This window comes from Dryobates pubescens, chromosome 3, assembly GCF_014839835.1.
Source record: "Dryobates pubescens isolate bDryPub1 chromosome 3, bDryPub1.pri, whole genome shotgun sequence".
Lineage (NCBI taxonomy): Eukaryota > Metazoa > Chordata > Aves > Piciformes > Picidae > Dryobates > Dryobates pubescens.
In genome coordinates, this window is record NC_071614.1 from 40,693,429 (window position 1) to 40,718,865 (window position 25,437).

At 49.3% G+C, this 25,437-nt stretch overlaps 1 protein-coding gene across 1 annotated transcript; it reads right to left on the reverse strand.

Annotated features, from left to right (window-relative positions):
- Nucleotides 1–389: 389 nt before the first annotated feature.
- Nucleotides 390–24,334, reverse strand: MERTK (MER proto-oncogene, tyrosine kinase). The gene is made up of 19 exons (XM_054180015.1): nucleotides 24,265–24,334; nucleotides 20,253–20,571; nucleotides 19,921–20,021; nucleotides 19,518–19,691; nucleotides 17,516–17,602; nucleotides 16,733–16,848; nucleotides 14,086–14,266; nucleotides 13,644–13,795; nucleotides 9,524–9,677; nucleotides 9,032–9,185; nucleotides 7,433–7,518; nucleotides 7,230–7,325; nucleotides 6,520–6,600; nucleotides 6,134–6,226; nucleotides 5,886–6,004; nucleotides 5,020–5,129; nucleotides 4,680–4,839; nucleotides 3,685–3,821; nucleotides 390–970 (listed from the first exon to the last, which is right to left on the reverse strand). The coding sequence occupies exons 1-19, from the start codon at nucleotides 24,332–24,334 to the stop codon at nucleotides 493–495; spliced, it is 2,868 nt and encodes a 955-aa protein (XP_054035990.1). The 3' UTR covers nucleotides 390–492.
- Between the last annotated feature and the right edge of the window lie 1,103 nt (nucleotides 24,335–25,437).

The following is a 25,437-nucleotide window of genomic DNA, read 5'->3' on the forward strand; positions in this document are numbered from 1 at the left end:
CTTGCAACATCCACTCTGGCTGTGTTCTGTTATCCCTGGGAGGACCAGGGTAGGGTGACAGGTCATCCCTTACCTGTGAGCCATGAGGAGCTCAAATACTAAAAGCCTTGTAGTTAGAATCACCAATTTGTTTTGGTTGGAACATCATTGAGTCCAACCATTCACCCAGCACTGCCAAGTCCACCACTAAACCGTATCCCTCAGCACCACATCTACATGGCTTTTAAACCCCTCCTGGCATGGGGAGTCCACCACTTCTCTGGGCAGCCTGTTCCCCAAGCTCTGACAACTCTTTTGGGGAAAGAATTCTTCCTGTTATACCCAGGCTTCCTGACACCCAAAGTTACAGCATTTAATTACAAACAGCCAAGACTTAAGCCCAGGAAAGAGCTCCTGGGAAGGGACAGGCTCTGCCATGAAAACCACCCAGGAAGAAATAAACCCAACTGTTTATTAAAATAAACCCTCTCTTGTCCTTTTTTACATCCCCCTTTACAGCAGCACTTCTGAGTCCTCCATGATGTTATTGCTGCATGGCAGCTCTGATGCAAGTGAGCTGCCAGCCGGCAAGGTGCTGGCCTGAGTCCATGATGAGCCCTCCTCAGTGGCTGGAAGTAGTGGGACATAGGCCTCCTCCTCTGTGGGGCTACTGAGCTGCTCTTCCAGGACATACCTTGTCCCCCATGGATCATTATGGTGGACATCCACGGCCACCAGCGCCGACTCTGCTCCAGGGGAGCAGGGCTCAACAATGTCCCCAGGGTCCAAATCAGAGTCTGCTTGGGGGAAGCCTGAATCCTGGGTAGAGTCTGGGCTCTCTTCAGGCAGGCTGGTGTTGACATAGATGATATCTCCAGATCTCCTGATGGTGGCCAAGTTTTCCAGCAGCTTCTCCAGATGGACCTTTAGCTGTGAGAATGTCGGTCGAGCGGCAGGGTCAGCCCTCCAGCATGCAGACATGATTTCGTACCTGGAAGTTGGAAGAGGAGCATGGTTACTGTGGAGGCTAGAATCATAGAATCATTTTAGTTGGAAAAGACCTTGAAGATCATCAAGTCCAACCATTAACTCAACACTGCCAAGTCACTATTAATCCATGTCCCTCAGCACTGCCATCTACATGTTTTTTCAATCCCTCCAGGGATGAAGACTCCATCACTGCCCTGAGCAGCCTGTTCCAGGGCATGACAGTCCTTTTAGGGAAGAAATTGTTACTCATGTCCAACCTAAACCTTGCCTGGCCCAATCTGAGCTCATCTCCTCTTGTTTGTTCCTTAGCAGAACAAACTGGCCCCCACCTTGGTACAACCCTCCTTTCAGGGAACTGTAGAGAGCAAGAAAGTCTTCTCTGAGCCTTCTTTTCTCCAGACTAAACAACTACAATTCCCTCAGCCACTCCTCACAAGACTTGTGGTCTAGACCTTTCATCAGCTTCATTGTCCTTCTTTGGAGTGCTGCAGCACCTCAATGTCCCTCTTGGAGTGTGAAACCCAAAACTGAACCAAACATTTGAAGTGTAGCCTCAATTATGCCGAGTTCAGATGCCACAGCGCTGAGTTCCAGGAGACAATCACCTCCCTAGTCCTGCTTGTCACATTATTTCTGATGCAGGCCAGGATGCTGTTGGTCTTCCTGGCCACCTGGGCATACTACTGGCTCATATTCAGCTGGCTGTCGACCAGCACCCCTAGGCCTTTCTCCATCAGGCAGTTTCCAGCCACCTTTCCTCAAGCCTGGAGCCTTCATGGGATTGCTGTAACCCAAGTTCAGCTCCTTGGGAACACGGCATGTCTGTTCCTGGGATGCCAAGTCCTTCTTACAGGCGCTTGTGCCCAGCTGGGATATCAGGGCATGCTGGAAACTCCCAGCAGCTCCCAGGAGGCTGGATCCCATGGAAGGTTTCTTTGCCACATCCTTCAGGGACAGGCAAACCAGTGACTCTGAGCAGTTTTCCTAGTTTAACTGATTTTGTGTTTGCAGCTCTTAGCAATGGAGAGGTTAAATATCTTCAGCTGCGATGGCACTGGAAGAAAACTCAGGAATAAAACTCAGGAAAAAAACTTTGCTGAGCTGCTCAGAAATGCAAAGTTTTGAGGTTTCCACATTTTCCCTTTTCAGGTTCACAGACTTAAGGCACTGAAGGGCTCTGAGTAGCTACAGGGAGTTTTACGGGGAAGAGACCTTCTGGCCAAAACTATCTTGTTATACAAAAAATGTAAAAAATATTTAAAAGCAAGTGTGATTCCTCCACCACAACCAGCAGAGGACACTGTTCCTGCCCCCACAGCACCAGCGAAGTGATCTCAGCACTTCCCACACAATCCTTTGTGCCAGCCCTGCCAGTATGCCACTTTCTCCCGGTATACTGGAAGGGATTTCTGCTGTAAGCTCCCTGCCTGTCAACCACACAATGAAGAAAAGGTTAAATCCTTGCCATTGCTCTTGTGGCCAAGAAGGCCAATGCCATTGTGGGGCATATTAGAAAGGGGGTGGTTAGTAGGTGGAGAGAGGTTCTCCGCCCCCTCTACTCTGCCTGGGGAGGCCACATCAGGAATATTGTGTCCAGTTCTGGGCCCCTCAGCTCAGGAAGGACAGGGAATGGCTTGAAAGAGTCCAGTGCAGAGCCACAAAAATTATTAGGGGAGTGGAACATCTTCCCTATGAGGAAATGCTGAGGGAGCTGGGGGTCTTTAGCTAAAAGAGGAGGAGACTAAGAGGTGACCTCATTAATGTTTATAAATATGTAAAGTGTAAGTGCCAAGAGGATGGAGCCAGGCTCTTCTTGGTGATGGCCAATGACGGACAAGGGGCAATGGGTGGAAGCTGAGGCATAGGAAGTTCCATGGAAACATGAGGAAAACTTTTTTTCACTGTGAGGGTGACAGAACACTGGAACAGACTGCCCAGTGTGGTTGTGGGGTCTTCTTCTCTGGAGATATTAAAAATCTGCCTGGATCCATTCCTGTGTGATCTGATACAGGTGATCCTGCCTGGCAGGGGGGTTGGACTGGATGGAAAGGACATCAGCAACTGAGAGCAGACCCTTCCAGAAACCACCTCAATCGTCTCCCTCTGCAGTTACTCAGGACTGATGAGGCCACACATTGAGTACTGGGTTCAGTTTTGGGCCCTCACTCCAAGAAAGATACTGAGGTGTTGAAGCGGGTCCAGAGAAGGCCAACAAAGGTAGTGAAGGGTCTGGAGAACAGGTCTTGTGAGGAATGGCTGAGGGAACTGGGCTTGTTTAATCTGGAGAAAAGGAGGCTCAGGGGAGACCTTCTCACTCTCTACAATTCTCTGAAAGGAGGCTGGAGCAAGGTGGCTGTTAATCTCTTCTCCCAAGTAACAAGTGATAGAACGAAGATGAAATAGCCTCAAGTTGCAACAGGTGAGGTCTAGGTTGGATATTAGAAGAAACTTCTTCACTGAAAGGGTTCTCAAAGACTAGGATAGGCTCCTCAGAGAGGTGGTTGAATCACTCAGCATCCCTGGAGGCATTTAAAAGATGAACAGATGTTGTGCAGAGGGACATGGTTTAGCACCAAACTTGACAGAGTTAGATAATGGTTGGACTCGATGACCTTAAAGATCTTTTTCAACCAAACAATTCTATGATTCGAGGGCAAGTGATACACGGGTCATCTGTGGGCAGATGGAGAGCAGAAACAGGGTTACAAGACTCACAGCTCATCCAAGCAGTCCTCAGGCTTTTTCAGGCGCTGCCCATGGAAGAGGTATTCGTAGATCTCATGGTTCTGCACCCCTGGATAGGGCGTCATCCCTCGGGTGGCTATCTCCCACATGGTAATGCCAAATGCCCACTGTGAAGACAAAGGGAAAGCTGCTGAAAGGACATTTCCAGGAGGAATGAATGACTCTTTTCATGGGGAAAGGTCATTTGCCCAGTGTCTGCTGGGACCCTGCACAATGCTGAGAGTTGTCACTCCAGTCCTGCCCTCCCCAAAAGTGGAAATAATAAGCAATGCCACAGAAGAGGCGAGTGGCCCACTCAATAAACCTATTCCAGGAGGCTGGGCGGGCAGCAAAAGGTCAGCACGTCCTGTTACTGAGAGCCTCCTGCTCCTCTGGCTTTGTGCTTCCAGGCTACAAGAACAACCAAAACAAGCTGCTGCTCATGACTTGGATGGGTACACAATACACTGGGTAAAAATGGCTGGATGGCCGAGCTCATATAGTCATGGTGAATGGAGTTAAATCCAGTCGGTGGCTGGTCAAAAGTAGTGCTCCCCAGGGCACAGTGTTGGGTACTTTCTTGCTCTCTACAACTCCTTGGAAGGAGGCTGGATTGAGGTGGGGGTCAGTCTCTTCTCCCAAGGACCAAGCAATAGTATAAGAGCAAATGGCCTTTAGTTGTGCCAGGGGAGATTTAGGTTGGACATTAGGAGCAGTTTCTTCTCCCAAAAGGTTGTCAAACCCTGTTCAGGGCAGTGGTAGGGTCCCCATCCCTAGAGGGCATGAAAAGATGTGACTATGTGGTGCTAAGGGACATGGTTTAGTCGTGACCTGGCAGTGCTGAGTTAATGGTTGGACTTGATGATCTTAAAGGTCTTTTCCAACCCAATCATTTCTATGATTCTATGAAAGTTTGGCAAAGTGGATGTCTCAACCCATGGACTGATTCTCAGCTCTTGCCTGCCTGCCCAGCCATGTGGACCTACCACATCACTCTTGGTAGTGTAAACACGGTCAGCCAGGGACTCGATGGCAATCCACTTCACTGGCATTTTGGCTATGCGGCCCTGACGGTAATAATCACCACTGTAAATCTTCTTTGACAACCCAAAGTCTGCTACACACACCGTCATGTCGTCCCGCAACCTGTCAGGGGGAACAGCAATGACACAACAGGGAAGTTTGACATGCCCAGCTTTAAAGCAGAAGCCTGAGGCTTCTTTCCCCATGTCTCTCAAGACTGAGGAAGCCACGTTGCTCTGTAAGACCACAGGGCTCCCACTGATGTCCATCTACCCAGGATGAAGCAGAGGAAAACAAACTCACATGCAGTTTCTAGCTGCCAAATCCCTGTGGAGAAAGTGCCGACTGCTCAGATACTCCATCCCCAGGGCAATATCAACCATGAACTTCACCAGCGTCTGCAGGGGCACAAACTGGGAATGAAAGGTGAAGGTTAGGCAGTGCAAGCTCTTTGGAAAGGATGTTTCGTTTGATCTGGAAGGCTTCCCCACCTAGGGCTGCTGGCTGACATTCTAGTGTGGATGTAGCACCATCGGCGACATCCATAAGGAGTGCCACAATGGCAGCCACTGTGGCATCTCTCATCCTTGTTGGGCTAGTGCCCTCAGACTGCAAGGTTTACTGAATCACAAACCAGCAGGAGCTGCAGATGTGGGGACAATTCTTTTAGCAATAACCCAGCTTTAGCAAGCACTGTGCGTCGATGGTTCATGGACCTTGCTGAACAGCAAGTTTGTCACGGTTCAGCAGCAGACCTCTGTGCCAGTGAAAGTCAATCTTGTAGCAGGCTGCACAAGCAAGAGGGCAGCCAGTAGTTCAGGAGAAACTTCCCTTTCATATGGCACTGGTGAAGTCATGTCTTGGTGCTGTATCCTATTCAGGGCTTCTCAGTAGGGGAAAGATGTAGGAGACTGTAGAAGACCACTGGGGCTGGAGAAGATGGTGTACAAGGAGGAGGTGAGATAGCCCAGTCCAGAGAAAGGATGGAGAGAATCCCACAGGTTTTTTTGGAGCTGGATCCCACTACTGCCACCTGACCAAAGCAGGAAGCAGGACTACAACCAACTCCTCTCATGCTCTCAGAAAACAAAAGCAGATTTGTCCCCAAGAGAAATGGTCCCACCTTGCTCCTCACAGACACAGGGCCCTCTGCTCCTTGCACTCATTACCTGGGGGGCCATCTCCAGCCGTGAGCGAAGCAGAAAGCTGTGCAGGTCACCATATTTCATGAACGGCAGAATCACCATGGGCTTGGGGACCTGCTGGGAGCTCAGCTCAATGCACACACCTGGAAAACACAGACAGGTTGCACAGCCCTGTGGACAAAGGCACCACAGTCCCCTTGCAGACTTCTGTGGGACCTGTGCACTCCCTCAGCACAAATCCAAGCTGGAGGGTGGGGAGTGACAGCCCATACCTAGGAGCTTAATAACGTTGGGATGGTCAAAGTCCTTCATGCATGCTGCTTCACTGAGGAACTCTTCTATCTCCCTTTGGGAAAAGTTATCCACTGGAAAGCAGAGAAGAAGAAAGAGATTTCAATCCCCAAGAGCTTAAACACCCCACATCATTGCTGCCATCTCCCTTCATAGCACAGCTTCTATGTGGGTCAGGCGAAAGGGACCACTGGAGTGTTTCTGCCATCCATGGCTGTTTGATACAGCACCAGGAGCTGAAGCAGAGGCCAGCATACCCACAAAATGGTGCCAGGATGCAGAGAGAGCACCAGGACAGGTAGCAGGAATGTTGGCACCCACTGGAACAGAAAACATCATGTTTTGCAAGGCCAGGGTGATGACTTACACTTCATGGTCTTCACAGCCACCTTCTGCGGGGTGCCTTCAGGCTGGGTGAGACGTCCCTCCATCACTGACCCAAACTCCCCTGCACCATGGGAAAGAAGGAAGCACTTCATCCATAGCTTTTCAGGACACCACTATGTCCTACATCTGAAATGTTAAGACAGAGACCACACACCCAAAAGACTACAGGGAAGGCTTGTGTCTCATCAGTTGCAGAAGGAGGACATGTAGCTACAATATCCTTTCCACAACTACCTGAAGGGAGGTTCAAGGGAGGTGTGGGTTGGTCTGTTTTCCCAAGGAACAAGTGATATGATGAGAGGAAACAGCCTCATGTTGTGTCAGGGGAGGTTTAAGTCAGACATTAGGAAAAAAATCTCTTCCCAGAGAGGGTTTTCAAGCACTGGAGCAGGCTGTCCCAGCAAGTGATGGGAGTCCCCATCCCCAGAGGAATGGAAAAGCTGCATACATGTGGTGCTGAAGGACACAGTTTAGTGGTGGACTTGGCAGTGTTGAGTTAAGGGTCGGACTCAATGATCTTAAAGGTCTTTTCCAACCAAAACCATTCTGTGATTCTAACTCAGGGGTCCTGGCACTTGGTCATATTGACTCATCATCTGTGTCACATCTCCTGGGCCTGAGGCTGGGGGATGACGCAAGTAACAGTGACAGCCCCTGCCCCAGCCTCAGCTCCCCAGCCCCAGCACTCACCCTCTCCCAAGACCTTCCCCAGGCTGAGGGCATTTCTGTCCACAACAACATCCTGCAGCTTCTGCTGGAGCTCACTGCTGACACCTAGGCTGCCCACTGTGGGAGAAGGGAACAGGAGCTCAGGTCACCTCCATCCTGCAGACTTATCGCTGCTGAGATATCCCCATCAGCCTCCTCACAGAGGGATTAAAAAACACACTTACAGCTAAGTTCCATGGCTCTCCGGCAGTAGGACTTCTTGGCCGTGTAGTTCACTGCCAGCTCCGAGTCGTTCCTGTTGAAAGCATTCCTTGTGGGACAAAAACAGGCCCTGTTTGGGCTATGTGTAGCTGCTTCTCCCCTGATGAAGGAACTGCCACTTCCAGGTGGGCATCCACCCAAGAGTATGGGTAGAGAAGAAGGTAATGCCCATTGGCCCTAATTTTTTTCATTTCCCTCTGACTGGGTCAGTGCCATTGCTTACAACATCTGAGGAAAACAGACACTTGATAAATAAGGACTGAGTCACAGAGGGTTTTGGGGCAGGGAATGGGATACTCATTTCCTACTCTGAGAGCAGTCTGTACCAGAAGGAATATAGTGCCTGGATCTGTCACCTACTAAAGCAATCTCTTCTCTGGCCCGATGCACACCTTCAGCATGTCAACGCTCTCTGTTAGCACATGAAGCCATCCAGAGCCTTTAGCCAAAAAGAGACCAAAAGGAGCTCCACACCAGTGGTCCAAAACAGTGATGGGCATGCTGCTGGGAGATGCTGTGTAGCCTCTCTGTGCATGGGTACAGCTCCAGGGAACAAAACCATGGCACATGCTCCAAGGGAGCATCACAAAGAAAGAGCAACAATGCTACACCAGTTAGGAAAGGGATCCTTACAAACCACCCATATTCAAACTGGGATAGGAGTGAAGCCATGGGAGATCAGAGTAGGTGGGATTCTTTCAGCAGCTCAATAAACTTCCTTGCTGAAATGATTCTCTTCCAAGGGAATCATGGAATCATTTAGGTTGGAAAAGGGCTTTACAGTCATCAAGTCCAACCATTAACCCAGCACTGCCAGGTCACCACTAAACCATGTCCCTCAGCACATTTACATGCCTTTCAAATCCCTCCTGGGACAGGGACTCCACCACTTTGCTAGGAAGCCTTCTGTGAAAAGATTTTCCTAATACCCTGTTTCCAGTTTGCTAGCAGACACCCAAGTGACAGCACTTACAAGAAAAGCTGCTAGCACCACAATTGTTTAATGAAGCCAGCAGCATAGGGAGGTTAAATTCCACTTAGCAAGTCACAAGGGTGAATGAGTAGCATTGTCTTATTGCAGCAGAAAGTAGCCCTTTGTCCATATTAAAACACCACTTATGCAGCCCAGAGGCAGTCTCTGTCTGGCGAGGCAAGTGCCACTCTCAGCCAGTAGACCAAGATAGACCTGGCGTGTGATGAGGCAGGAGGGGTTTCTCAAGGCCACAGAACACAGGATATTATACATCTCTGCTCTCTCACCTCTGTCAAAATGCCACTCTCCCATACCAAGTTGCACAAGTTTACTTCCCTTTAAAAATCAGAATAGTAAGTGAAAGGTGAACTGCTGGGCTAAGAAAGGGGGGAAGTACCATTGCTGCAGTAAAAACACTCTTAATCCCTCACCACAGGCAAAACAAAGTGCCATTTGTGGCACCAATGTCAGTATCAGAGACTGAAACCTTGTCCCCAAGTCCAGCATGGGCTGTGGGCCAATCATCCTGCTTGCCCTGTGAGCTGCCCAGCTCAGGACACCCTTGCCAGCTGCCTTCCCTTCACCTTACCCGTATTTTGTTTCCATGCACCGTTTCTGGATGACCACAGACAAGCAGAGGATCAGCCCCACCGCAATCGTCCCACAGATGAAGCCCAGCGCTATGGTAAAGGAGTCTGCATTCCCCGAGGCTGGAGCTGAAGAGCGGGTTGAGGTTATTAATCCTAAGAAAATATCCCATTAATGGAGCTGGGGAAGGAGTCAGCCTGCAGCACCCAGGGGCTGGGGAACAATCTCCCATGGGATGAAACAAAACCCAGCAAAGCCCAAGGGGTTACACAGGAAAAGAGGACATGAGGACCAAGGCTACACATGGAGATTGAGTCTCTCCTGGCTAACAAAGCTTGCTGAAGGTCCTAGATTCTTGGCTGTCAGCCTCCTCTGAAGGAGGATGGAGGGATGCAAAATGGTCTCGACTGGGTAAGGAAGGCATGATCTGTGTGCATCTCCATCATCCTCCCCTACACCCACACTGCACAGGCAGGGATGAGCATCTCCTTACCATGGCCAGGGATGAAGATCTCCACTGGGCTGCTGAAAGGTCCCATTCCACCTTTGGTGATAGCAGCCACACGGATGGAGCAGGTGGCATTGGTGGCCACCACAGGCAGGATTGCAAAGCTGGTGTTCTGCTGGGCTTCAGTGGAGACGTTCTGCTGGAGAGATGAAGGCGAGAAGTCTGGGCTGGGGGAGACAGCAGGAGGGAAACCCAGAGATTTACTCAACTGTCCCCTTGCCAAATGTCTGTGTAGCTTTGCTTTCACAAGCCCAGAGGAACTGCAGCACCAAGCTATTTATGGAGAATAATAGACCTGCCTGCAAGATCCAGATGGGATCTGGAAAGGGGCTGAGTGGTGTTTCCCCTTCAAACCTTGTGCTACTGTCACTGCCCATCAACAGCAGCAGGACCAGCAGCCTGAGCCAGAAACAAGGCAGAAAAGCAACCTCCCAAGGAAGGGATTGCATTTTATGCACCAGTAGTGGCATGGATTTTGTCCCCCAGCCTTCATTGTGGTCAGCTTAGCCAGCAGAATCTTGTATCCATCTTTGCTGTCTGCCAGGGATGTCCATGACTCGTGACAGGCTGCCCCACGAGCCTCAGCACTTGCCAAGCCTTGACGCTTGGTACCAGTGCTCCTCCTCAGAGCATCTCTGACCACTTCCAGCCACAGTGATCCCAGTTTGATTGTTCCAGTGCCCAGCCATAGAAAGTAGATCTTAGGGCAAATATTTTCTGACTGTGGTTTTGTGTCAAGCTAATAATATTGCCAGTTTCAAGGGTGTGTTTTCTTAGCTGGTAACACTGCAAGAGGTAGCATGCTCTGTGGCACAGATCTTTTTCCTTGGTAAAAACACAAGTGAGTCTTTTCCTGCAAATTCCCTCTGTTTCCTGGTCTTCTTCAGTTGAGGAAGTGCCTGTTGCTGAGCTCCACTGATCTCCAGCTGTTATACAGCTGCCCAACAGTGTCCCAAACATCTCCTAGGCTGCAGCAGCCAGCACAGCCCCGATCATGTCCCTGGCTGGACACAACATGGATGAGCAAAAGCAGGAGATGACAGGGATTGATGGGCAAGGAGGAAATTTAAGCTGCTTGGAGAGAAACATTTTTAGTTCACAGTCATCAAAACACCACAGAAGTGGGTATGAAATGCACCCCAGCATGTCTGTGCCATCAGAGTGAGCTGATACCTGCTGCTGCCTCTGCTTCCACAATCCTGCTGTCCTCCCATCTCACATTCACAACATCCTTCATTGGAAACACACACAAGATCTTTTCCTTAACACCAGGATTCTTTCATATCACAGACAGCTCTGATGTGTCATTTGAGGACAGAGCCCAGCTGATATCAAAGAGAGCATGGAGAGTATGAGCGTGCTTGCAGAGCAGACAGCCCTTCTGGCAGGACAGCACTGCCAAAGTTAATGTTTTTTATGAGTATTGTGGTAGTTGAGGAATTTCTTCACGTCCTAGCTCTGGCAGCCTTAGCTCAAACAAGAACTGCTGGTTTAAGAATAAAACAAAACAGCTTTTTAAACGTTTTTTTAACCGTTTTGAGCTAGTTGTGGAGAAGAGGCCTGAAGGTGGCCTTGCTGACACAGAAATACAGAATGCCCCCACCTTTATTGTGCTGGGGTTGTTAAATCAGTGCTTATTTTGGAGTATTTAATACTTAGACTGTTCAGGGACAAAACTCAAGAGACTATTTCTGAGAAATTAGAGCTTCACTCTACAGCAAGGATGTTCTTTTCTGCTTCAGACTGCCCATTCATAAGCTCAGGAGACCTTTAGGGGTGTGTGGGAGAGCCAGGTGCTCTGGAAAAAGGTGGCAGCACAGGCTCAAGCCATTCTCATGCTTCTCAGTTCTGTGATAGCCCTTATGAAAAGCTGTGCTGGCCCCTGCCCTCTGCTCTGACTCACGTTTCTGCCTTCCACAAAACCTAAAGGGTGACAAAACTAATCAGCAACAAACACAACTGTTTCCTTCTCTGCAAAGAGCAAATATCCCTTGCACAGCCACCTCCTTCCTGAACCCCCTACGTGGGTTTTCGATCCTCCTGAAAGCCAGCATTAATGAGAACAATTATTGACCAGGAACCCAAGCAGAAATTTCACCCCATAAGCATTCAACTGGGTAAAGTTCTAAAAAACAACAACAGCAAGAAAGTCTCCCAGAGCTTAGAGGGCAAGTCCTGGTTTTGATTTATGCTTGAGAAATGACAAACATGTCAGCATTTTTTGTCCATGCCAGTCACAAGACCAAAACACTCTTTCCCTGAGTTCACTTGGTCTGGATCTGTACATTATTTTTTTTCAGAGGCACAAAAAGAGAACAGAAAATGCAGCATCCTACGAAAATACAGAGCGTGAGTCACTTTTTCCATGTCGGGTTCAGGCTGTCACTACCTCTTTGCTTTCAGCCCGGCACAGAGGAAGACCAAACCACAGCACGGAGGCGACTGCTAGATACATCAGCACGACTATCCAAAGGCTCCTTGACCACTGGCACAGCCTGGACAGGATAAGATGACCCAGGACTACCCTCAGGCAGTCAGGTCAACCTTGTCCTAGAAAATCCGTGAAGGCTGCTTCCCAAATCCTGGGAAAGGCAAGCAAGGTGACTTCATATGACCCCAAAATGTTCCCTGGGCTATGAAACTCTGTGCCATGTATTTGTAGATGAGTTAATGCACAGAATAAATCTCATTTGAGGAAGGAACAACTCAAAACACAGGGAACAGCTTCTCCTGAACCTTATGACTGATTCTGTGGCTGAAAAGTGTTAAAAGATGCTGCCAGACCTTGACTGCCACTCTGAAGACCACACCAAATTTGAGAACAACATCTGAGAAGAAGATCTCACTTCTAGTTTAGAGAATAGGAGCCATCTTGTCTTGGAACTGCTCCTTCCTAATATTAGTAACTTAGGGCATTATTATGAGTTACATGAACTGACAAAATGGAGACCACTCATGTTAAAGAAGCCCAGGTGAAAGCACAAGACAGCAGACAAATGTCTCAATGTCTTAATGTCCAAATGGAGATCCATGATGAGCTGAGTCCCTCAGGGATCAGTACTGGGACCAGTGCTGTTGTCGGTGCCATGGACAGCAGCATTGAGTGCACCCTCAGCAGGTTTGCCAATGACACCAAGCTGTGTGCAGCAGACACGCTGGAGGGAAGAGATGCCATCCAGAGGCACCCTCACAGGCTGGAAAGGTGGGCACATGCCAACCTCGTGAAGTTCAACAAAGGCTAAGTGCAAAGTCCTGCACCTGGGTCAGGACAATCTCAAGCACAAATACAGGCTGGGTGATGAGTGGATTGAGAGCAACCGTACAGAGAAGGACAAGGGGGTGCTGGTGGATAAAAAGCTAAACAAGAGCAAACAATGTGCACTGGCAGCCCAAAAAGCCAACTGTATCCTGGGCTGCATCAAAAGATACATGGCTAGCAGGTTAAGGGAGATGATTCTGTTTACCTACTTTGCTCTTGTGAGATACCACCTGGAGCACTGCATCCAGCTCTGCAGCCCCCTACACACAAAGGACATGGATTTCATGGAGGGAGTTCAGAGGAAGGCCACAAAGGTCATCAGAGGGCTGGAGCATCTCTCCTACAAGGATAAGCTGAGGGAGTTGGTTCTGTTCAGCATGGATAAGAGAAGGCTCCAGGAAGACCTTATAGTAACCTTCTATTACTAAGGGGGCCTACAGGAAAGCTGCAAAGAGACTTTTTTTTGTAAGTGCCTGTGGTAATAGGACAAGGAGCATTGGTTTAAACTAGAGCAGGGTAGGTTTAGATTGGACATTAGGAAGAAGTTCTTTACTGTAGGGATGATGAGACACTGGAAGGGACTGCCTAGAGAAGCTGTGGATGCCTCATCCCCAGACCAGGCTTTGAGCAACCTCATGTAGCAGGAGGTGTTCCTGCCCATGGCATGGAGTTGGAACCATATGATCTTTAAGGTGCCTTCCAACTCAAGCCAATTCTATGATTCTATGAAATAAGCTCAGAAAGAATACATGGAAGCACCAAGACCAAACTGGACATCCCTGCTTGATGTCTGCCGGGAATTTTTTTAGCCCTTAGCAATTCTTCCCCATTTGCCCAGTAACTTACCAACCCCTTGGAGTTCTGCCACTTGTACCAGATGTGATAGCCCAGCAGTTCCCCGTGTATCCTCCCCAGGGGTGGCTTCACCCAGTGCACCTCCAGGGAAGCAATGGATTCATTGAATGACACCGTGACGTTCAGTGGTGGGGTGGTGGGAGCTGTAGGAATCAAAGAGAAAGGAGGTGAAGAGGGCCAGGTAAGGATGCAGGGACAAGGTGGGCTGATGGAAAAGGAGCTGTAGTTCAGCCAGAAAGCACATAGTACTTCCTACAGCCTTTAATATTTTCAGCAGGCCCATGGGTAAATTTCTTCACGCAGATCAATGGAGTTGACGTGTCTCACTCCATGAGCAACTACAACTCTGGACCAGCATCTAACCCAGAGAGTCCTGCACAAAGCAAAGGTGCATGACCAGGGCAGGTAAACCCTTCTCAGTCTCATTTCCTACCTTCCTCAGTGGTGCTGGCAGGTATCCAGGGGCTAAATGCCGACCAGCCAACTTCATTCCCACAGGAAACACGGATTTTGTAATCTGCCATGGGCTCCAGCTGCTGGATGTAATACACATGGGGAGGCACCAAGGTGCTGAAGAGAAGTGAGACATTGCTTCGTGGAACGGCTTCCTTGACCTTAATTGAAAAAGCAGTTCACAAACAGGAATTAGTCAGCAGCAACCTGCAGGGTGAGATGCATGGCAAGGAATTTTACATCTGTAAACAGGATCCAGAGTCCTGTGCCTCACATTCAAAAACTGGCAGGGCCTTGTTCCTGTATGCTGGCTTATCTCTGCCGTACAAAGCTGACTGCAGACCATTTGTGGAGACCAGCATGAGGGCTCCAACACACATGGAGATGGAAGACTTCTGGTGGGGACATGTCAGAAATGTGTGCACCACGGCAGAAGGGAGGAGAGAGGAATGATTTGCTCTTTCTTTTGGCATGAGCAAAAGGAGCACCCACTAAAATTACCAGGCAGTGAGTCACAAACAAAAGAAAGTACTTTTTCGTGCCACACATCAGTAGACCACAGGACTTATCGCCATCAGGTCTAGTGGGACCAATCACAGACCTCGTCAGACCCTATCGTTACATTCAGCAGCACAAATGAATTTAGCACACTAAAAACAAGTCATGCCTTTTACACAAAGAGAAACGGGCTGGCTGTTGAGTGCTCATGTAGATGCCCTCCCTCAGAGCTCTCTAGAAAATATCTCATTTGGTGGGAAGCACCGTAAGAGAGGTCTGTGCTGAGATGGTTGGAGGAAAGAAGGCAGAGCAAGAGATACCAGCACAAGACAGTTTACTTGGAAGACAATCCACAGGACATGTTTCAGTGTGATCCACAAGCATGAAGTCATAGAATCCTCTCAAAAGCTTCCAGATATGATTTTGGGGAGGAGGAGAGCTGCCCTTCTGCTTGAAAAACAACCATACCCTCTGGGTGCAAAGAACAGTTTCAGCATCCCCAGCAACAATGAAAGAGAATAACCTTCAGCCCTGTAGAGCTGAAACGGTCCCTAAGCCATCACTACAAGTGTTGAGGGAAGTGAGCAGCAATCAGATCAATGTGAAAGCCTTTTCTAAAAGCACCAGTGGGGCTGGCTGCTCTCCTGAGCATTGAGCCTGGCTGCACTATCTTGATCCTCAACCTGCTTTCTGGAATAAATCCATCAAATTAATGTGTTGTGGTGGTGGTGTTTTTTTAATGAGGCATTTTGCAAACTTAAAACAGCTTGAACTTGGCAGGTGTGACAGCAACAGCTTCCTTTTTAAGCACCAGAGCACTCAGAAATGAGTCAGTTCATGGACCACTCTACCCAAGCGAGGGGATTATCAAAGGGGACAGGAGTAAAAAGGCTTAGTCACTGCTGTGTTTTTGCCAGACGTGTTTTGTTTTCCAACTCGAAAGGCTATTTCCTAATGACAGACCGTGAATGTTAAGTCATAGGAAATTCTTTGCCTCTCCACCCCATTTCCTGAGCTCCAGCTGGAATGCAGCAGTGGATGCAATGCTAATATTAGCTCTGGTACCTTTCCTCCCTGTAACTCCTTTCACTTTTACCTGGCTTCAAACATTGCCGCTTTCCACGTGTCATCTCAGCCAGAGTATACATTAGCCAGTGTAAGAAACATACCCATGAGAAAGCAAGCAATGACCTTGAACTGTGAAACCCAGCAAAGTCAGAGAGAAGAGGCAGCTACTACTTGCAGGGCTGTACTCAAGCAGGTAGCATTTTCTGACTTGTCCAGGAGACAGGCAATTCTTGAGCTCCTTCACAGTACTTACAAGGAGTGCAGAGCTGAGAGAAACCTCCGCCTCCAAAGCTCAGTGAGAAGATTGCTTAACTGAGAAGCATTTGACCAGGAGGTAAAACTAGGGACAAGCATGTGCCTGCAGCCACTCAAGTCTTTCAAAGTCTCCCAGATTGCTACTTGGAGCAATTCTGGCCATCTCTTCATGAGATGAATCTTGAAGAGTCTTCAAGACTCCTCAAGAGTCATTACAACCTGTCTTGCCTGAGGGAAGAGATTCTCACAACTCTCTCCGGACACTTCATGTGCACAGGCCCAAGAGATGGGCTCTTTCAGGCCAAAAAACAGGCTCACCTGTTCCTATCACCCCTTGTTTCTGCCCCTACTCACCACCCCACTCCTGGGACAAAAGACAGCTTCATGCTCCCTATGCCTGTCTCTATATGTGGGACCCTGTCTATCCCCCCTCACAGCAGGCAGAGTACAACCACATTTTGTTAGCAGACCCCAGCAAGGCAGTCTCTTATCTTCTCCTTTCAAGCCTCCTTCCATGCCAGTGGTGTTCTGGTGATACTCAAGCTCTTGGCACTGCTTGCTGCTCAACTTGGTCAACCTCAACATCATCCTCCCCCAAATTCTCCAGCGGCCTGGACCACAGAGCACTGGTGGGACAGCATGCCATCTTACCCTTTCAGAGCCGCTGGGACAGTCCAACTCAACTTGCCCAAACCAATACCCTGGTCAAATCTGTGTAGTTCATGTCAACCAACACCTATTTCTGCCTGCCTTGGAGCATTTGTCTGAGAAGGGGTGCAGGGGCAAGGTGGGTTGCAGATGCTTACCTGGACATTGCAGCTGTTCAAGGCAGAGAATGCATCAAAGCCTGGCACCCAGGATATCCCAATACCATTGGCTGTTTGGTTGAGGACATGCAGGCTTGCAGGTGCAGAAGGTATTCCTGAAGGCAAAAGCCAAGAGCAGTCAGCTGGAGTTCTAAGCACAATGACAGCACATCGGGCTTCCTCCTTGAAGTTCCTGGAGTACAGACCAACGGTGTGTGAACCCCAGGTACTGCCCTGACTACAGCCACAGCCGTCAGTCTGCTCTGGGTATTTCAGACCACTGGACAGGGCAGCAGAAAATCATTCCTTCCAGGACAATTTTGACCATGTTCTCTATTTGTGAGCTCTCTGGGCTGTTTAGAGGCAATGACATATTTTGGGGAACACCCTCATTGCATTGAAGGAATGGCTCCCATTAGGAATGCCAGGAATTTCCACCATTTCCTACCAAAAACTGTGAGCACTGCCCTGGTTGTGAAGGAAGGAAAAGAGTGATACAGCCCTTCCGAAACCTGCCGTGGGGCTGAGAGTTCTGCTTTCTGACGCGCTCTGTGGTGCTTCCTCCCACAGCAGCAATTCTGGGATGACAGAACCACGCTGAAGGACTGTGCTGCTACGTGCATCCTGCTTGATTTTAAATGTAGGTTCAATACAAGAAGTATGGGAATCTTAAAACCATCTCCTTCAGCTTGTGTAGAATGAGTGCTTGGAATTGTGGAGACTAGGACAGCTTCTGCTTGGACAGAAGCCAACAGGCAAAAAAACTATCACACTGCTGCTTACCTTTCACGTTGACCTGCCCTGGGTTGGATGCAGTCAGCCCTTTGCTGTTGTGAGCTTCGCAGCTGAACAACGCTGTTTCATTGAGACCTTTGGGGGGGAAGACAAAAGCCTGTTCACTGGATCTGCCCATAGTGCCCAGATCACAGCAAGTCTCTACCTGCTGCTCTCAGAAAACCTTTGTGTCTTCCTTTTGTTGCTTTGTTTTTCACCAGAAAACAAAAGACCTTTTATTTCACATTCAGTCTCTTGCCTTCATGGTATTTCTGTGCTGACTGCCCAAGGATGACCTCTGCCATGCTGCGAGCATGAGTGCACCCTCAGTGTGAGATGTGGCATAGCAAGCAGGTCTCCACAGTTCTATGACAACATTGCACAACCTCCTGAGTAGGCATGTATTTTGCCTTCAAAAAGGGAAAGTCAGAAAGCAGAAGAGCCCACCACCACTGCTGGGATCAGATGACTTAATGCTTTTTGAAGATTGCTCAAATCTCCCAAAAGGACTGCTTTTGGGAGCCACTGGAAATACCCAAGTAGAAACAGCTGCTTGTTTTCCCTGGGGTGTTAGCATAGAACCACAGAATCATAGAATCATTTATACTGTAAATAAACCCTAAGCTCATTGAGTCCAACTAGTAACCCAGCACTGCCAAGTCCACCACTAAACTATATTCCTAGGCACCACATCATTTCAATCCCTCCAGGGATGGAGACTCCACCACTTACCTGGGCAGCCTGTTCCAGGGCTTGGCAACCTTTTCCATGAACAAACTGCTCCTGCATTAGCAGAGGTATTGGATCAGATGATCTCCAGAGGTTCCCTCCAACCTCTACCATTCTATAGTTCTAATGCCCAACATAAATCACACCTGGCACAACCTGAAGCTATTTCGTCTTGTCACTTGCTGCTTGGGAGAACAGACCAACCTCCACCTTGCTCCAAACTTCATTGAGGCAGCTGTAGAGAGTGAGAAGGCCTCCCCTGAGCCTCCTTTTCTCCAGGCTAAACAACCCCGGTTTCCTCATCAGCTCCTCACAAGACCCATGCACTAGATCCTTCATCAGTTTCATTGACCAGGTCCAGCTCTGGACGCACTCCAGCACCTCAGTGTCTTTCTTGGAGTGAGGGGCCCAAAACTGAACCCAGTATTTGAGGTATGGTACCATCAGTGCCCAATAGAGAGGGATGATCAATTCCCTAGGCCTGCTGGTCACAGTATTCCTGATACAGGCCAGGATGGTGTTTGCCTTCTTGGCCACATGAGCACACGCTGGCTCTTATTTAGCTGCTGTGAACCAACATTCTCAGGTCCGTTTTTACCAGGCAGATTTCCAGTCACTCTTCCTCAAGTCTGTCTGAAATGACCCAGGCAGCAACAGCACTCAGATTTTTATCTCATGCAAAAAAACTTACTGGAGGTGCAGGGCTGTCCCTCCTGGGCACATTGCCTGCAGCACAGTGAAAGGCTTGTCATGGTGTGCTAGTCACACCAAGCTTTAGCTCTCACCAGCAGCACTGTTTTCCAGTGTTACAGGGTGCTTGGGACAGGAGGGTGACTGTTCGAATGCCCCGACCTAGCATGTGCCAGCCGGACGCAAGTACATCCAAGAGCAATGACTCACTTCTTCCGGCTTTCACTGCCTTTGGATGCCAAGACGAGCCAGTTATAGTCTGGTTGCTAATTAGCTGAGCAAATTAAGAAATCCCTCCTCTCTTTTGGCTCTGCAGCAAAACCATGATGGGTTTTATGTTAAATGAAGGACTCTTCTCCCTGTGCCCCACTATGGAGACACACTACAGGGGCCAGCCCAAGGACTCTAAGAGAGGACCATCAGTAAAGCAGCCTGTAAGAGCAGCAGGGTGCTTGCTGGCACGGCCACAGGCTAGAGGTAAAATCTGCTCCTTGCTTAAGAAAGTGCAGTTTGACTGTCCTGCCTCTTTCTCTCCCCAGCAGCCACACAGAGGTGTTCCAGCTGGCCACGGCAAGGATGCTGCTGGGCTCACCTGGCACAGTCAGTACTGATGGGGAGATGTGGGGCTTCTCATTGAGTCGGATGTTGTTGCGAAACCAGTAGATCTCCACAGGCTCTGGCGGGCCCACAGCTTGACATGTGAGGTTGAAGGGACTGTTCTTGGTGACATTCAGCTTCTCAGGCTGACGAATGAAGTGTGGGAGCCCTTCATGGACACAGGCAGAGAAGGAGGTTCAGAGAACTTGGCAACATAACCCTATCAACAACCCCAAACTGTCCTGCCAGTCACTATGCCCAGCACCAGCAACAAGCCCCTTCCCATACAGGATTCCTAATTTCTGAAGGACAGCTCCCAGGTCCTGGAGCTTGTCACTCAGCCAGGGCACAATGCTCTACATCTCCTGCATGTCCACCCTGACCCTCTTTCAGCTCACCTTCCAGCTGCACCAGGATAGGATCCGACACAACCTCCATGCCAGAGATGTTGAGTTTGCAGGTGTAGGAGCCATTATCTGAGCGCTGGGCAGCAAGGATGCTTGACAAAGAGAACAAAGACCATGTCAGGGCTGTGGCAGCAAGACTGGGCACACACACAGCTCCCGCAGGAGGACAGAGCAAAGCTGCCACCCCACAGCACACACCAAGCAGATGTTGGTCTTCCAAAGCCAGGCTTTGGGGACTAGAGAGTGGCTTCTCACCCTAGTCTCGGTCTCAAGCCCCTGCAAGCTCCCGAGAAGCCCATGTGTAAGGCATCCCTCCAGGTTACCTGAAGGTAGAGGTCATTGCCACTTCCTCCTCGTCAGAGATCTCAAAATGGCTGGTGGCGATGCGGTCCAGCACATGCAGCTCCTTCCCATCCTTCCATAAGGAAATGCCTGGGGCATCTGGCCTGAGCAGGAGCTGAGGTACTTTGATGGAGCAATTAAATGTGACATCCTTGTGCTCATTAATCACGATGTGGTGCACCATGGGGTTAAACTTAATCTGTCGCAGAGAACTGGCTGAGGGCTCCTCCCAGGACCGCTCTGTGCTCTGGTGAGGCCAGTAACCAAGGCTGGCCACGCGTTGCTCAGGGTGGTGGGACTCTGCCAAAAAGTTCATCCTGAGACCTTGATTTCGGTCAGCATTGTCTGCAAGACACAACCTCAGTTTTGTTACCACCAGGCAGCAAGCATCCCCCTTCAAAACCCTGCAAAGCCCCATCACTTCCATTAATAAGGACAGTTCACTGACAGATGCTCCAAAAATTTCAACTTTCTGAGATCTTATTACAGCCCTGAGGAGGAAGCATGGAGCTGGGGGCCATCCCAAGACTGACAATGTACAAGCAGCACCTCCAAAAAAAGCCTTTTTAAAACAAACGGGAGCAGCTTTGGCTAAAGAAAGTGCTTGGCTACTTCTCTTTCAGCAGGAGCTATTTCTGCTGCATCACACCCCCGGGACTGCAATATAAAAGGATCCCTGTGCAGGAGGAATTTGGGACTTTACTCCAATAAACCCCTTTCAGGGCCTCATCCCAAGCATTTTCATCTGGGGCAGAGAAATCCCTGGCGGGGATTTCTCTGAGATCAGGCTCTTTGCTGGTGATGCTGCTCCCTTCTCAGGACAGGGTAAGCTGCTCTGAAAGAGAGAGAGATGCTCTGCAAATCAATCACAAACTCTTTTCCTAAGGCAAGTGCCTCCAACAAGCTGCTTTTCTCAGGAAACCAGCTGCAGCTGGATGAAGAAATTATTTCAGACAGTGTGTAGGAGCTGACTGCTGTTTAGTCTTTTCCCACACGTTTTTCCTAAGGAAGGCTATTCACCATCTCTTTCCGAAGGCTTTGTGCCTCATCTACAAATGTAATGGCGTGTTCCCCCTCCTTCCCAGCACTTCCCACCCCAGCCATGAAGAGGACGAAGCGCAGCTCCATACAAAGCAACTTCCCCTGAACAAAACTGTGTGTGTTTGAAGGGAGATCTAGGGACTATCTCACAAACAGATGCTTCTACTAGCTTTCCAAGCTTCCTGATACTTTCAGAGACATAGAGAAATCCCAAGCGAAGCAGTGAATCTCCCTTGCTGCTTTCACCAAGCAAAGGCATTGTGCCAGACAGGAATTTCAATTTAATTAATTTTCCTCTTTCAATAAAAAAAAAAAAGGGGGGGGGGTGTGGGTGTGCAAGAAAGAAAGAAAGGAAAAAAGCAGCACCCCTATTCACAATTTAAAAGCTAATACCATACCACTGGTAGAAAGCACAACTTTTGTATTTAACTGGTGCTCAGCTGAATTTGTTCTGCGGCACGGCTTAGTCCTCAAACATCAAACAAGTTTTTAAAGCTGTCATTACTATTATGAGTAATGGGGGCTGAGCCTAGTGTGCTTTCCAGAGAGCCAAGAAACACAACCTAATTTTGAGGCTGGATGTAGTCCTTTGCTATATTGCTCACTATTTTTAACCCTCGAGAAATGCTACTTCTACTTGAGATGGGCTTTTAAGTTCTGCTCGGTGCAAATGAAAGCTCAAGTCTCTCCTTGGCTCTCACACAAAACAATTGGTTTTCCTTTCAGAAAACAAACAAACAAAAGCCCCAGAGCCTGAGCTTTTCCAACCTGCTTCCTAAGCTTTACCAGCCTAACACAAACAAAAGCCACGTGACTGCTGCAAAGCGCAGCCGACTGCTATTTCCTTGCGGGCCGGGTTAGCAGCTCCCTAGCAGCCAGGCAGCTCCACAAAGGTCTGCCAACGGCAAACAAGCCAGCGACCCCAAATCCTCTTCCTGCTCTTCCCAGAACTCACCCAGGCTGGACCCACTCGCTACCCAGCACGATTCAACCCCATCCAGCTGGTCTTAAACTTCTTTTCGCAGCTTTCCAGCTCTGCTTGAGCAAATAGCTACCCCAGCAGGGACCTCTGGCCGGGACAACCCGGATTCATGCCGATCGATGGTCCTTGCCTTTAGGATCCTCCCTCTGTGATGCTTTCTGCTCCCTCCAGGCTGCTTCAAATTTGAAGGCAAAGAGGATATTAGCCTCATTTTCTGTACTGATTAAGTGGAAAGAGATGTTTGCTGTCCCAGGAGTTAAATACTTTCCTCTCTGACTCATGTAATAACAGCGCTACCTTTGGGTACCCCTCTCCATCCCCAGCTGTTTGGGATGTGGATGTTTTCATGGCACTTTCAAAAGCTATTTGCCCTGTGTGGTAGGACATCTCTTAAGCATGCCCAGGGCAATTTGTTTAGGCTGGTTCTAAAAGCCCATGGCAGAGCCAAGGAGGTGAAAGCCCCCTGCGTTCCTGCCACGCTGGAGCAGCTCCCTTTGCTTACCACAGCTTGGCAAGATGGAAAAGTTGGTGTGAAAATAAATCCACTTGCAAGCACAGTGCTGCTCTCTTGAAACACCTGGGACCAGACCAAAACTAAAGGAAGGGATGAGAAAACACCCAGGTCTGCCAAAAGCTCCATACATCCCTGTGTTTCCCGTTACTGGAAGGAATTCACCTGCTGACAAGTTTTTTTTTGCTCAGGCACTTGTTGAGCGTATCTTTGCACCCAGGCAGGGCAGGAGGAGTTCAGACACCCTTGCCTATGGGGTTTCCCACCTTTTTATCCCCTGGAAGCTGTGAGAAGTAAATTTTTCCTAGGATCACACCTGTCTTCCAAAGAGACTCCTGGGGTTCAAACAGCATAAATCTGTCCAGAATTCCTTATGAAATTCACCATGAGTTCTCCTCACTGCAAACTCCTGCTGTGACAGAGTCAACACTTAACTCCACCCTGCCCAAAGCAAACACATTCCTGCCTTCCCTGCTAAATCCCATTGACACGCTGAGAACCCACTGAGAATGGGTCACAATACCCCAGCAGCTCACAGCCCACAAACAAACCGCAGGCAGGTCTCACGACAGCACACTTTAAATCCAAAAACTTTTGCTTCTTTGCCTCTGTTTGTGGGTCACTAAGCACATGGAGCTGACAAACCAGCAGAGTGACAGCACCACAGAGCCTGTGACACAAACCACTGTTTCCCACTGATTTTTCCCAGCATTTGCATGCTGGCAAGATAAATCCCAGACCTGCTTTTAAAAGGTCCCTGCTTGTCATGTTGTCCCCAGCAAGCATAGGCATATCACTGAATCATTTAGGCTGAAGAAGACCTTTGAGATCACCACGTCCAACCCTTAACCCAGCAGTGCCAAGTCCACTAAACCATGTCCCTCAGCACTCTATGAATCTTTGCAACCTCTCCAGGGATGAGGACTCTGCCACTTCCCCGGGCAGCCTATTCAAGGGCTTGACAACTCTTTTGGGGAAGAAACTGTTCCTAATGTCCAACCTAAACCTTTCCTAGTGCAACTTGAAGCCGTTTCCTCTTATCCTATCACTTGTTTCTTGGGAGAAGAGACCAACCCCCACCTTGCTCCCATCAACAAAGTGCTGGGAGACGCTACAGAGGCAGAGCTGTGTCCCAGGACATCAAAACCCTCTTTCTCTAGGGCTAGTGGACATGTTCTGCTGCCAGAAACCCTCAGTGAAGTCATTCCCCACCCAGGATTTCATCTTCGGTTTATTCTGCGTGTCCAGTGAGCAGGAGCGGGGTGCGAGGCTACTGGGCTACCGTGCAACACCTCGCTCCCCGGCAGTGAACCGAAGCAGGATCTGCAAGGAAAACGAATAAACACCCCATCCCCGCCACCGGCACCCGGGCAGTCCCGCCATCCCGAGACCGTCCCGGCCACCCCCCAGCCCGGGACACCCCGAGGCTTCTCCGGCCCGAGACACCCCCAGGACTCACCGGCCGCTCCATGGGGCGGGCGTAGAGCCACCAGCAACGCTGAGAGCAACGACCATCGCCCGCCGACCATCGCCGCCGCCACCGGCCCCGGCCCCACCACCGGCCCCGCTCCGCTCCGTTCCGCCGCGCCTCGGCGCCAGCCCGTCCCGTCCCGGCACCGTCCCGCCTCCCGTGGGGCGGGGACTGGGAAGCACCAGAGAAGGGGACTCCAGGGCTGTGTCCTGCCCCGAGAGGTTCGCAGAGGTTGCCCTCGTGAGATGCTAGATGCAAGATCTGGTGCTGAAGAGTTAGTCTTCTTTGTGCAGGGGAGCTAGATTTATTATCTTCAGTAAGGTAGAATCACATAATCACATAATCATTTGTTTAGGTAGGAAAAGATCTTTAAGTCCAGCAGTTAAGCCGACACAGCCAAGTCTACCACTAAACTTCTCAGTACAAGAAGGACATTGAGATGTTGGAGCACATCCAAAGAAGGGCAATGAAGCTGGTGAAGGGTCTGGAACACAAGTGTTTTGAGCAGTGGCTGAGGTAACTCGAGTTATTTAGCCTGGAGAAAAGGAGGCTCTGGGATACCTCCTTGCTCTCTACAAATCCCCAAAATGAGGTTGTAGTTAGGTGGTGGTGGTGAGCAGTATCTGCTTCCAAGGAAAAAGTGATAGGACAAGAGGGAACAGCCTCAGGAGGTTTAGGTTGGACATTAGGGACCATTTGTTCATGGAAAGGGTTGTCAAGCCCTGGAAAGGGCTGCCCAAGAAAGTGGTGAGGTCACCATTCCTGGAGGGATTTAAAAGCCCTGGAAATGTGGTATTGAGGGACATGGTTTAGTGGTGGACTTGGCAGTGTTGGGTTAACAGACTCCATGATCTTAAAGCTCTTTTTCAATCTAAAAGATTTTATTATTCTAAACCACATCCCTCAGCACCACATCTCCAAGTCTTTTAAATCCCTTCAGGGATGTTAAGTGCACCACTATTCTCAGCAGCCTGTCCCAATGCATGACAATCTTTTGGGGGAAGAAATTGTTCCTAATACCCGAAAGGTGCTTAGTGCTGTTCTTGCTGTTCTTATGACCAGAACTTGCAAGTTCTGCGGCCCAGGACTTGAATATTGGAACACCTTTTGTATCAGGACAGGCTGAGAGAGTTCATGTTGTTCAGCCTGGAGAAGAGAAAG

Excerpts from the sequence above, each read along its gene's own strand:
- MERTK (XM_054180015.1), bottom strand. The coding sequence starts at position 24,334 with ATGGTCGGCGGGCGATGGTCGTTGCTCTCAGCGTTGCTGGTGGCTCTA. Across the intron at positions 20,572-24,264 it reads CCCGCCCCATGGAGCGGCCG|AGTCCCACCACCCTGAGCAA; the intron begins GTGAGTCCTGGG and ends ACTTTTTGGCAG. Across the intron at positions 9,186-9,523 it reads GATCTTCATCCCTGGCCATG|GATTAATAACCTCAACCCGC; the intron begins GTAAGGAGATGC and ends ATATTTTCTTAG.